Source organism: Meriones unguiculatus, chromosome 12 (assembly GCF_030254825.1).
Source record: "Meriones unguiculatus strain TT.TT164.6M chromosome 12, Bangor_MerUng_6.1, whole genome shotgun sequence".
NCBI lineage: Eukaryota > Metazoa > Chordata > Mammalia > Rodentia > Muridae > Meriones > Meriones unguiculatus.
The window spans coordinates 28,676,466-28,689,312 of NC_083360.1; the positions used below are offsets into that span (position 1 = coordinate 28,676,466).

At 51.0% G+C, this 12,847-nt stretch overlaps 1 protein-coding gene across 11 annotated transcripts in view; it reads right to left on the reverse strand.

The window, feature by feature from the left end:
• The window catches only part of Ablim2 (actin binding LIM protein family member 2), a 120,064-nt gene that overhangs the window by 89,543 nt on the left and 17,674 nt on the right, over positions 1-12,847 (reverse strand). For 10 of the 11 annotated variants that reach the window (XM_060365447.1, XM_060365445.1, XM_060365442.1 and 7 more), the window contains exon 1: positions 3,528-3,567. The exons of the other annotated variant lie outside the window; for it this stretch is intronic. In XM_060365447.1, the coding sequence (XP_060221430.1) occupies positions 3,528-3,552 (25 nt within the window). In that variant the 5' untranslated portion in view covers positions 3,553-3,567. Of the gene's footprint in view, positions 1-3,527; positions 3,568-12,847 lie in introns of those variants that run through there. 11 annotated transcript variants of the gene reach the window in all.

A 12,847-nucleotide genomic window follows, 5' to 3' on the forward strand; every position in this document is an offset into this window, starting at 1 on the left:
CCCAGTACTGGCTCATTCCATCACGACCTAGCCCAGGGCTATACCCCAGAGGGTATAGGCAGACATCTGATTAAACTAGCTCTCGGTTCCCCAGATGGGCTCATCCGAGAGCAGGAACCTCCAACACACTTCTGTAGATGGATAACCAGCAGACACCACCCAGCAGACCAGCTGTGAGTCCTCATGTGATCCAAAGCCTTGGCTTTGAGTCCAACACAAAGCAATGGGGGAAGGAGGGGCCCCAACTTGGGGTGCACATGAATTAGTAGCACTAAAGTCATCAGCTCAGGGCTGGAGAGGAAGCTCAGTGGGTCTCAGTGCTCACCTAGTACGCAGAAGCCCTGGGTTCTAAGCCCCAGGTCTGCGTAAGTTGACTGTAGTGGCTCACACCTGTAATCCGTGCACTCAGGAGGATCAGAAGTTCTAGGTCATCGTCCAACAAGGAGCACATTCAAGGCCAGCCTGGGCTACATGAGAACTGATGTATAAACAAATAGATACAACGAATTGAAGGAAGCATCTCCTCACCGGTGCAGGCTGTTTCAGGTCATGTGATGACCGGGTTCCAAATGTGCCTGCTGGGTGTGAATACACAGTTGGCTCTCATCTTGGTTTGGCCACCGACTAGTATTAAGAGGCACTGTTACTGATGGGCCAGCTAAAGGATATAAGGCTTAGGGGGGCTCTGTAACTCAGCAAGGCAAGACAGCATGAGACATGCAGAGCAAGGGTGGGCCTGATGGAGCTGGTTCCCTGTCCGTCAGCCTCCCTCCCCTTGACCTCTTGGCTCTTCTCATGAAGGTCCAAAGAAGGCTACTGTTGGGAAGACATTTCCTGAACGACTAATAAAAGCTGAGATCAGAACTGCTGGCTGGGAACCTGGAAAGCTGACCTATAACCAGACTGATATTCTGACAGGCCATGCCCAAGAAGCAGGCTTCCGGGCAATTTGCTCATGCCAGCAGCGTCCAGTCACAGAGCACAAGAATGATAAAGGGTGGACAGGGTGAGCCAACACCCCATCATGGCCTGCCAGCCTGCTGTGACCAGTCCTGGCCAGGCCAGTTTCCGGAGACACAGAGACAAAAATACCTTGTAATTACATGAGCAGTTCACTATTGTTGGAGATCCAAAGAGCAACAAGAGCTTGGGGACATGCCATTGCCAGCACCTTATGCTGTTGATGGCTGTTCTAGTTCTAGGTGCCGTAGTAAGTGAGAATACACAGTGATGTCCTCTCCCAAGGTAGAGGCCATGCTCCCAAGGGGAGGCCCTGACTTCACTGTCAATGCTCTGGGTGCCTGCAGACCTCTGAGGAAGGGCTTTATTGAACTCAAACTGCTTCAGAACATGGTCTCTTCTCAACTGGATCCTAAGTTCCACTTTCACTTCCAACCCTGAGGAACCCCAACCCCTTATTTTCAACATCCTGGTAGAGGTGAGGTGCTCCTCCTGATCTTGATTGGCCTGTCCCTGGTTAGTGATGCTAAATATGTTTAGCTGTCTTTCATGAAAACACAGGCTTCTCCGCCTGGCTTTGCACTGGCTGTCATCTGTGGCATCATACCCTTCATACCCTTGACTGGATGTGAAGGTCATCCTCCGAGCTGTACTGTCACTTCCTCAGTGTTCTTTGCAGCGCAAATGGTTTCGGCTCTGATGAAAACCTGATTTCTCTGGTTTTTCTTCCTCTGGGTTTTCTTCCGTAGTTTATGTTCTTGGAGACATTTCTAAGAAACTGTTGCCCAATCCAAGATAATGAATATTTATCCAGTTTTTTAATCTTAGCCTTTTACATTTCAGCTCTTTCTATAACTTCCCATAAATAGAACAGCATCCTCCCTGCCGCTGTGTGCCTCAGCAGATGCCAGGTCTCCGCAGTCTCCTCCCGGCCTCTTCCTCCGACGAGCAGCAGTGCAGCTTACAGTGGTGCAGCTGTGTTCTCGAGACTGCTGTCTGCTCTTTGCTATGGATGAGCCAAATGCACTGGCTCCCCACAGAGGAGACAGCCATTTAGGAAATGGACATGGTGACATGTCCCCAGCTCCGGCATCCGTGGTATCTTCACAATAGTGGGGAAGTGGGAGGCTAAGGATCCAGCCACCAGCTCCCTTCCAGCCAGCTCTGTGGCCAGCAGCGAGCCCTCCTTCCTCCAGCCAACTGGTGGTGGGACAGCTACCCCTCTCACCTTTGGGGGTGCAGTGTTGTGCTGAATGGTTTTAAGTCGACTTGATACAAGCTATCTGAAAGGAGGGAACTTCAGTTGAGAAAATGCCTCGGTAATATCAGGCTGTAGGGCATTCTTTTAATTAGCGATTGATGGGGGAGGGCCCAGCCCATGGCGGTAGTGCCATTTCTGAGCTAGCAGCCCTCTGGTCTATAAGAAAGCAAACTGAGCAAGCCAGTAAGCAGCACCCCTCCATGGCCTTTGCATCAGCCCCTGCCTCCAGGTTCCTGCCCTATTTGAGTTCCTGCCCTGACTTCCTTCCATGATGAACAGGGATATGGAGGGGTAAGTTGAATAAATCCTTTTCTCCCCATGTTGCCTTTTGGTCATGGTGTTTCGTCACAGCAAGAGAAACCCTAACTAAAACAAACATCAAGTGTGTGTTGTTCGCACCAGCATCCAGGGAACAAGGATGTAGGCTATGTTCCTTGCTGCTGGAAAGATCCTGCAGGTCAGCCAGAGAGGACTGCCTGGATCCTACTCCTTACAGACCTGCCAGGCACTGTACCTGGTTCTCATAGGAGGGTGGGAGAATTGTGAGTGGAGGAGCCTGGCTAGAGCTGGTTACCCTGAAGCCTGCACAACTCTGCACCATCTCAGTCCTCTGTTCTAGGTCCAGCCCCTTTCCCACCATCCCCTCTCTCTGGGCCCCAGACCTGTCTCTTCCCACCATGCTTATCCTGAAAGTCATCTTACCAATACACAGCCCCCTAGACTTAATGTTTTTATCTCAGGGGCATGCCCTGCCCCATTCTCTATGGGGGGAGAAGGAACATTCTTATTATAGTCCTTAGGGTAACTGTCAATGCAGTGGGGCATATGTCCTGGGACCCTGACCCCGCCTTCCATATATTATCTACCTCTTCACCAGCTATGACCATCACAAATACTTCCAGATATTGCTAAATGTTCCCTGGGGAACAACAAGACCCCTTTGGCAATCATTGTTTTGAAGAAAGAGAACAGGCACAAAGAGTCACAAGCCAGCAACCCAAGCCCAAACGTAGGTCAGAGGTGCTGGAGTCCATTATCTGCTGGGCTTCCTTTCTGTGAGTCTCAGTTTCTTCATCTACCATATGGGTTGTCCACCTCACCCCACAGACTGTTTGTGAAAGTCCCCGAAGCCTGAATCTGATTGGCTTTCACCCTACTCACAAGACACCAAGTTGGACAGCACACCCTTCTTTCAGGATCCACCCTCCAAGCTCATCCATGGGCCTCAGGATTTTTCCTTCTATCTAGAAGCTGAGTCCTCCTTCTCGGCTGGTTGCTGTGAACACAGAGCTATTCTGAGCTTTACCTGTCCCTCCTTCAGGCATCCCCATGGAGCGGCCTCCTCCTGAAGTGCCAGTAGCTCTCCTCCCAAGGCTGGGCCCAGCGCTGTGGAGGCTTCAGGTGGCAGCTGCGAGAGTGGAGATTCTCTGTAGCCTCTGTGGCTGACACATCTCCCAGTGACATGCCAGAGGGTCACGTGGCAGCTACCACCCCCAAGGCCAACACAGGGCAGGGCCAAGCCCTTCCTGGAACACTGAAATAGCATCCTGCCGCACTGCCGCTCCAGAGATGCACCTGTTTTCCAGCATCCGGAAAGGGAACTCTGACAAGGCACTGGCAGGGTGGGGAAACTGCTAGGCCCCAGGTTTGTGCCAGGGACAGTGAGCTTACACAGGAACCCTCAGGGTTCCGTGTATAGGCCACAGCCTGTACCAGTGTTCCCAGCTGCCCTAACAGCACCATCAAGGGGTGCTCATGGATGATTAAAGCCCTGCTTTCTAGAGCTGCTGGACTATTGGGAGATAGGGAATGCCAAGTGGAAAGACAGATACCCTAGGCATAGTGAAGCTGACCTCAAGCGCCCTGTATGCTGAGTATCAAGTGGAAAGAGCAATTCACTGGGCGTGCCGAGGCCAGTGTCCTGTGGGCAGACTATCCCAGGGATGCTGCAGAATAAACTTGGCCTACTCAACCTCTCCACCTGCCTGGTCCACACTGAAAGAGGGAGTACATAGAGGACACATGATGCACTTGGCACTCATGTTCTATGCTCTGTCTGCATCTCCTCCTATGCCTGCCCTTCATGGAACCTTCCATGCTGATGTGGAAGGTCTCAGAGAGAGAAGAAGCACAGTCCTAAAACCTCTGAGGCTGAACTCTGAGGCTGATGTGAACAGCCAGAGCCTCTTGTACCATGTCCACTGTCGTTGGGTAGTGGCTTCCAAACTGCACATATAAACAGCCCTGTGCACTGCAAACAGCGTCCTCTGACACACACAGGTGTATTTACCTGCGGTGGGTGTTATCTTAGTTACGGCTTTATTGCTGTGAAGAGACACCATGACCACAGCAACTCTTATAAAGGAAAACATTTCATTTGGGCTGGCTTACAGCTTCGGAGGTTTAGTCCATTATCATCATGGTGGGAAACATGGAGACCTGCAGGCAGAGATGGAGCTGGGGAAGTCCTTAAGAGTTCTACATTTTGAGTCCAGAGGCAGCAGAAGTGACTGTGAACCACCCTGGGTGTAGCTTGAGCATATAAAACCTCACAGCCCACCCCCACAGTGACACACTTTCTCCAGCAAGGCCACACCGACTCCAACAAGGCCACACAACGTTCAATTGTGCCACTCCCTAAAGGCCAAGCACTCAAACACACGAGTCTATGGGGACCGTTCCTGTCCAAACCACCTCAGGCGGAATTCACCCCACTAGAATCCACAGCCTCTCACCATTAGTAGTGCCAGGACTCTGTGCAGGCAAGGTCATGTGGTTGGTTTGGACCAATGGTAGAAGTGACCATGTGTGACCCATTCCCATTGCAAGCCTGAGCAAGCAAGCCTGGCCACTCCTGCTTCCTCTAGTGTGGTAGCCCGTGGGCCCAGACAGAGGAGAGAAAAGGAACAGAGTAGCCACCACACCCATGGAGGGCAGCTCATCCCCAGCCCACCAAGGGATAAGAACTCATTGTTGGGGCTGGAGAAGTGTCTGATCAGTTTCCAACACTGGTTGCTCTTCCAGATGACCTGGATTGCTTCCCAGCACTAGCTTGGTAGCTCAAAGCCTCAGGGCATCCGACACTTTCTCCTGACCTCTGTGGGCCCCAGGCATATACACAGTGTGCATACATACATGCAGGTAAACACTCATGCACATAAAGCAAATAAGACTTCTTTAAAAAGAGAATTCATCGTCGATGGATGCCTGTGTCCTTGGGCTGCTCTGCTGTGGGTCTATCAGTCCCCTGAGTCACCTGGTACAAATCATCGCAGACTAGGTACTTAGTACATTTCCAGGGACCAGAGGCCAAGTGAGGGGTCACTGGAAAGTTCAGGCATAGGCACAGACAGGCTTCTCTGGAGGCTCAAGAAGAGATTCCATCCTTGCCTTTCCTGCTGCTCTGACTGCTGACTCCCATCTCTGCCTCTGCAATGTTCCTCCTTCCCTGTGGGGCTGTTTGTACTCTCTCTCTGCACTCTCCCCTTTCTTGTAAAAATGTCTGTGATGGGGAGGGGGTGCTCTGTCTCATGATCCTAGGCAGGCTCCTGTCTCAGCATTTTTAACACAATCCCACCTACAACACTGTTTTCCGACTAAGGTAACAATTCCAGGTGACAGGGCTGGTTTGGGGTTTTTGTTTTGTTTTGTTTTGCTTCTGTGGGTTTGTTTGTTTGTTGTCTTGTTTTGTTGTTTGTTTTTCTCAGCCTCCCATACTTAGCAATGATTTGGCTAATGTGACATTAAGTATGTGCCAGGCCTCCTCGAAGCCTCGCTCGTCCTTATTGCGAGAGCGATGCGCTCTGCCGGTTCCTATTCAGTTCAACTTCTTATGTAAAGTATGCTGCACCCGACCCACTAAACTGATTTCATGCAGAAGAACGGGTCGACACCTGCAGTGCAGAACATTCTATCCCAACCCCCACAGCTGTCCTGGCAGGGAGGAGGCGACAGGCCGAAAAGCAAGATTTAAAAGGAAGAGGTGAGCTGTTTGGATACACCCAAAGTGGAACCTCCACTCACCCCACCAGAACAACTCACCTCCTCTCATTCTTTGCCTCACAACAACTCCCAAGGCTGCTGCCTGCACCCCAGCAGCACTTAGAAACCAGCTCAGACCCAAAGGAGCCTGGAAGTTTCTGGGAAAGAGGCATTTGCTGGAGGAAGCAAAGGTTTGGGAACCATGGTGCAGCTCATCCAATTCATCTCTCTTTTGAGCTCTACTGATGGTCTGAGAGGTGCCCCACCCTGGGGATCCCTTATTCCCATTTTCACCACAGCCCGACACCCCAGCGTCACAATTTCCACCCATCACAGCAGTATCAACGGTCGAGATTACAACTGAGCATCCATGATCCAAGATGCCTAGGACCACCAAGCATTTTTGATTTCTAACTTCTGAAAGCGCTAAGGCTTCAGGAAGTATGTCTGAGCTCAGGATATTTCCTATGCATAATGGAATCTTAGGATATTTGCATATGCATAATTGGATTGCAGGGGCCCTGGCCTAAATCTCACACTCATTTACCTCATGTCGATCTTCTGCAGTCAAAAGGTAACTTGACATCATATTTTAAATAATTCTGTGCCTGAAAATGAAAGTGTGCGCTGTGGAAATTTCCATTTCTGGCATTATGCTGGAGCACCGAAAGTTCAGGGTTTAGAGCATTTTGAGTTTTATATTTTCAGCTGAGGGATTCTCCAACTAGACTAACAGCTTCACTTTTGAAAAAGTAAATGCAGGTACCAGAAACACTTATGACATGGCAGAGATTTTCAATGTGACTTTAAAGTAAACAAGACATCAATGCCTCTTCAAAGACATACAAACTCAGGATTGGAGGGACTGGAGACCTTTCCTAGCTCCTGGGAAGAAATGTCAGTCTTACTCTCTCCTTAGTACCTAGCCTCCAGCTTAGCTGCATACTGGGTGCCTTCCTGGGTGTCCCGCACCCTCTCTCAGAACCAGGAAATGGCTCACTGCTGTCTTCTCAATTGTCAGAGCAAAGCTTGTCCTCACCCAGCTGCCTCCAGGCTGCCACTTAGTTCTTTTACCCAGCAGCCTGTGACCTTGGCCCAGAGACCTTTCCTTGGGGCCTGTCTGTCCACCTGTAAATAAAAGACGTGACCTAACCTACGCTTCAGGAGGCCAAGGAGAAGAAGTGCGTGGGGCATGGCTGGCCCTCAGGGCAGGCCTTCCTGCCAGTTCCTGTCAATATTCAGGCCAACTGGCACAAAGTCCCATGAATAACAGGCATTGATTCCCCACAGTTACAGAGAGCAGAGGCCCCAAGTCAATGAATGCCAGTCCTGCATCCTTTCTGGGATGCAGGAAGGGCCTTTCCCCACCTCCTTCCTGTCTTGTTGATCACGGGCCATCAGGCTGTCATTGGCTCATAGCTGTACTACTCCCAAGGCCATCCCATCGCCTTCTGGTCCTGTCTACCATCTGCCTTTTTTCTTCTAAGGACAGCAGTCAGACTAGATGGGACTGCCCTACTCTAGCTCCATGAACTCACATTGACCGCAGCGAGCTGAGGCTCGAAATTGGGTGATTCTCTGGAGCACATCCCTCCCTCCTAAAGCACCCTTCTTCCCACTTTCATCAAGGTGACCTGGATCAACCAGAGCCAGACATAAGTACCCATACCACTTTCCCTTCATACCTTATGGGGCATCCCATTCTCTCTGCTGCCACTGGCCTCAACCCCTGCCCTCCTGGCCTGGGGATCCCTAGATGAAGGGTTCATGAGCCCTCCCAGATTAAGAGGAAACCCCTCAGCTCTGCATTTTGAGACAGCTCAGCCTATCCCTAAGCCTCCCTCAGACCCACCCCTTGCCTATCCCCATGTTCCTTTGCCGTGGGCACCCTGGCGGCCAGCCCACCTGTGCTCACCCACATATCAAGCCATGCCACCATGGGACAGTGCACCACACAACTCCTCACAGAGTAGTACCCATGATCCCTAAGGAACCCACAGGTCTTGGCCTCAGTGGAATACAATCCTGATGCTGGACAGCAGAGCTCCTTAGGCAGAAGTTCTCTATTCAGGACACACAGTGCTGCTCTCCGCACCCTTAGGAGGGCCTATGGGGCTAGGCATATGCCACAGGCAAGGAACATATAATCTCATCTTACATGTCTCTCACTGGCTCGGGGTGGCTGATAATAGACAGGTAAGCAACCTGCCAGGCTGACTCTGGTCAGTACAGTATAGAGAAGGTAAGGGGTGAGCTCCCAGCTGCTTGAAGGCACAGGGGGACCTCTCTAGGGAACAAGGATGGTCACACCAACCTTCAAATGATAATAAGAAGCTGAAGAAGGCAAGAACAGGTCCCCATAGAGGGGATGGGAAGGCCCTGAGGCAAGAAGACAGCAGAGGCAGAAAGAGCCAGGGCAAGCCAGGAATACAGGATAGGGGAAGGGGGTGTCTCAGGGCCATAGGTGGTCAAGGTAATCAAATGAATAAAGGATCTGAAGGGCCAGGGTCTACATTCCCCCTTCAGAGGCCCTCTCCCTACCACGCCCTGCCTCTGAGTCCAACAATACCCTGCTCCAGGCAGGAAGCCACCACCCTGCTGCACCCCCAGCACACACCCTTCCCAGCTCCATAAGCCAGACTAAAACCAGAAGTGACTCCTCTCCCTGTGTGACAAGATGCAGGCCACTCAGCAGCTGCCATGACAACGCAGTCCACATTCTGGCTCTCCCCTGAATCAACAAGGACATGACACACAGCCGGACAAAAGACAAAGAAGGAGTGGATGGAAAGTCCACAGATGCATGTAAGGGGCCCCAGGGCCAGGACACTGACATGCCCCTCTCCCATCAGACTTGGTGTCCAGTCTGGTCAGGGCATGGATAAAGCCGTAGGCCACTGGCCGCTGCACACAATTGGGCAAGCTCCAAATGGAACCAGGCACCACCAGAGCCCTGGCATCCAGTTCAGAGGCCAGTGCCCAACAGGCTGCTCCACCTTCTGACCCCCTAGTGTGGAAAAGGGACCCTGTGTCCCTTTCTGTGTGGGACTACTCTTGGGGAGGGTGATTTGACAGAAGGCATTCTTGTGTGGCCATCCAACCTACAGGAACGTCTTTCCCCTTCTATCTCACATGCATGCTGAGCCACTCGGGGGCATTTTCATGCTTTCAGGGCACACACAGCTGTGTTTAGTCAGTGCAAACCCACAGACTCAGACCAAGCTGATGCAAGACATGCCTCAAGCAAACAGGTCTGGACTCCTCAAGCACATCAGTGACATGAAACAAAAGCAAAAAGACAGAAGGTGAATTCTAGAACAAAGGACAGAGGAAGAAGAAATAGGACAGCCAGCCATGGTGTGAGTCTAGACAGGATCTCCAGGGAAAAGAGAAAAACACTCCTAAGGACACCTGTGAGTGACCTGCCTGCGATGGAAGCTCGCTCCCCAGGTAGTGGAAGCAGCATGCGGTAAGGGCCACGGGAAATGAATGGATGGATCATGGGGACTCAGCCCTGGGAAGGATTCATGCAAGCCTCGTGGGACTGACTGGGCCCCGTGAGGTGGATGAGTTATCAGGAGTGCTGGCTGCTATGGCATCAGGCCATCCCATGTGGCCAGATGTTAATGCACTTGACCAGCTCCTAGCTTCCTTTCTGCTTCACTGCCATGCTTACTAGGTGCCAGCAAAATGACTCCTGAGCTTTCCTGCCACTGGAACTGTGAGACAAATAAGCTGCCTTTCTGTTCAGAACAGGCAGGGCAAACCATAACAAGATGTCAGCAGCCAGTGTGCCCAGTGAGGTGGGTCATGGGGTGTTCGCCACTATTTATTTTTACAATTTCTCTGCATGCTTATAATCTTCCCCCCCCCAAAAAAAATACATATTTTGTTAAAGCTAGTGGAAAGTTGATGGAGCAGAAGCTAATTCCACCAGCAATAAGATGGAGCCCGACTCACTTGCTTGCCCTTCAAAGACCTCTGCAGAAACACAGATGGCACTGGAGCTCAGAAATGCTTCGCAGCTGTGCAAACCACCCCTTGCCTTAGTTTCCCCATCTGTCACAGAATTGAAAAGTATGCTTTGAAGTCTAATTTTCTCTCTTGTCCTACCGCCTCTGGTACCCTTTCAAACACAGCCAGCCAATCTATCTTACCCCCACCCCAACACACACACACACAGAGAGAGAGAGAGAGAGAGAGAGAGAGAGAGAGATACACTACACACACATGTCAATGCTACCCAACTGTGAGTTCTGGAAGTGGGACTGAGTAGATTAGGTGGCTCAGCCAGGAGTAGGGTGGGGAGCAGAACCAATCAGTTCTGGGTGAACTAGCATGTGGTTGGAGTATCTGGCTGCTGGCTGCTGAACAGGAAACGAGACAAGGATGAGGCAGGCTCCAAAGGGAAGTAGGTAACCCAGGACCTCAGTACCCCACCCCCAGAGGCTGGTGCCTAGGCAGGTTGCTCCTCCACCTGGCTTCACTGGGACACTGGGACCCACAGTCAGATGTGGAGAGGCGGACATGTCCCATCCACAGTGGAACAGCATCCGGTCTTAAAAGGAAGGGCTTTCTGACACGTTATCATGTGGGCAAGCCCTGAGGACATTAGGCTAAGTCACCAAAGGATGGGAGGATGTGGTTCCACTCAGACGAGGCCACCAGTGGGAAGAACTCACACTGAGAGAAAGAATGGTGAGGGCCAGGCCAAGGTGGGAAAGGGTAGGCTGGTCTCAAGAGTACCACTTCCAGTTTTTTGTCTTTTTGTTGTTTTGTTTTGTTTTGTTTCGTTTTGTTTTAAATTGGGTCTCACTATGATCCCCTGGAGCTAAACCAGACTAGCCTGTAACTCACAGATATCCACTGAGGGCTGGGGTTAAAGGCCTGTGCCACCATGCACAATGGACTTCCATTGTATAAGATGGAAAGTTCTGGAGGTGGGAGGTAGTGACGGTAACACTGACAGTGTACTCAGCGCCCTGAGCTATCCTCCTAAAACGGTTCAGTGGGTAATGCTGTGCTGTATCTACAATTCCATGATTGAAAAAAACAAACTAACATAAAACTGCCTACAGCCACCCTCTCTACCTGAGGTAGTGAAGCACACATGAGGTAGACGGGGCCCTGGCAGGGCTAACTGGATAGATGCCCCATGCCGCCCTGAGGCAGGTCTGTGGGTCAGCAACCCATCATCCCTCAGAGTCCCAGAGCTTCCAGACAAAATGGTAGCTGTAAACTCTGACAACAAGGCTTTGAATGGTGACGAGGTTGGAGTAGAGCGTTCAGGATGAGATCAATGTCCTCATAAAAGACTTCTATTGAGCTTAGCAAGAGATCATCAGCCAGAACCGAGCATGGGCTTTCCCCAGACAAACTCTGCCTGGGCCTTGGAGCTCTGGTCTCTGGTAGGGGAGAACCCATGTCTCTCCAAGGTCTCCAGACCTTTCTGCAGCCTGGCACTGCCATCTCCAGATGTCTGGACACTTGGCCCAATGCTGTGGAGCCATGCAGTTTCCAGAAGGTTCTAAGGCCTCAGAAGCTGAAGGATAAGGGTATCCAGAGCTGGCAGAGGCATCCCCTTTCCAGGGGTACCTCATTAAAGTGAGTAGACATGAAACAGACCCTGGACAGACCGACAGTATTGTGTCAGCCAAGAGAGAAGAGCAAGGGGCAGCCAACAGCTGAGCTCTCCCTACCCCACTTCAGCACCCTCCCTGAAGAGCACAACAGTCAGCCACCAGATGGGAAATCATAAGGAGGTGGGTGACAGGGATGGGGAGGAAAGACTACCTAAGACAGGAAATAGCCCATGCAAAGGCATGGCTATGGGGAGTAAGAGAGGCCTGGGCGGAAATCTCCACAACTCAGCAGGGTGGGGCCAGGGAATGTGAGAAGGTGATGGGAGGTCAGGGAGGGGCAGTGAGAAGGCAGCCCTCAGCCAAGCTACTGTGAGGCTGCCATCCCAGAAATAATCACATCAAATGCCCAACAGTGCAGACACTCCAGAAAACAACATGGCAGTCCCCAAAACACCCAAGAACCTGCCACATGATACAGCAATTCTACTTCTGACATATACACAAAACCAGGGACATCAAATAGGTATCCCATGCCAGCTTCACCGTAACACAGCGATCACATCCAGCTGTCACTACCCAATGTCCATCATCATGAACAAACACAATGTCTGTCCAAACCATGAACTCAGACTTCAAAGGAAAGGACATCGAGGGATGATGGCACCCTATTGTAAGCTCACCACTTGGGTGACTGAGGCAGGAGAATTGCATCTTTCAGACCACTCTGGACTATATAGCAAGACTCCATCTCAGAGAGGGGGAAGAAGGACATTTTCCCATCTGCTGCAACATGGACAGACGAAGCTTGAGGACATTGAACTGGTGAGAAAAGCTAGTTGCTGAGAGACAAACACAGAAGAAATCCATTCATACAAGGTCTCAAAGGTACACACAAGTACACGAAGACAGAACAGAGAATGGTGGGAGAGGCAAGGAGGGGGCTGGGGTCAGTGGGGAAAGAGTTTTGAACGAAAGAGTTCTGGAAATGGATGACTTACTAGTGTCACTTAACTGGGCACTTAAACATAGTTTAAAGAGTAAATTTTATGCTGTAAATATTTAC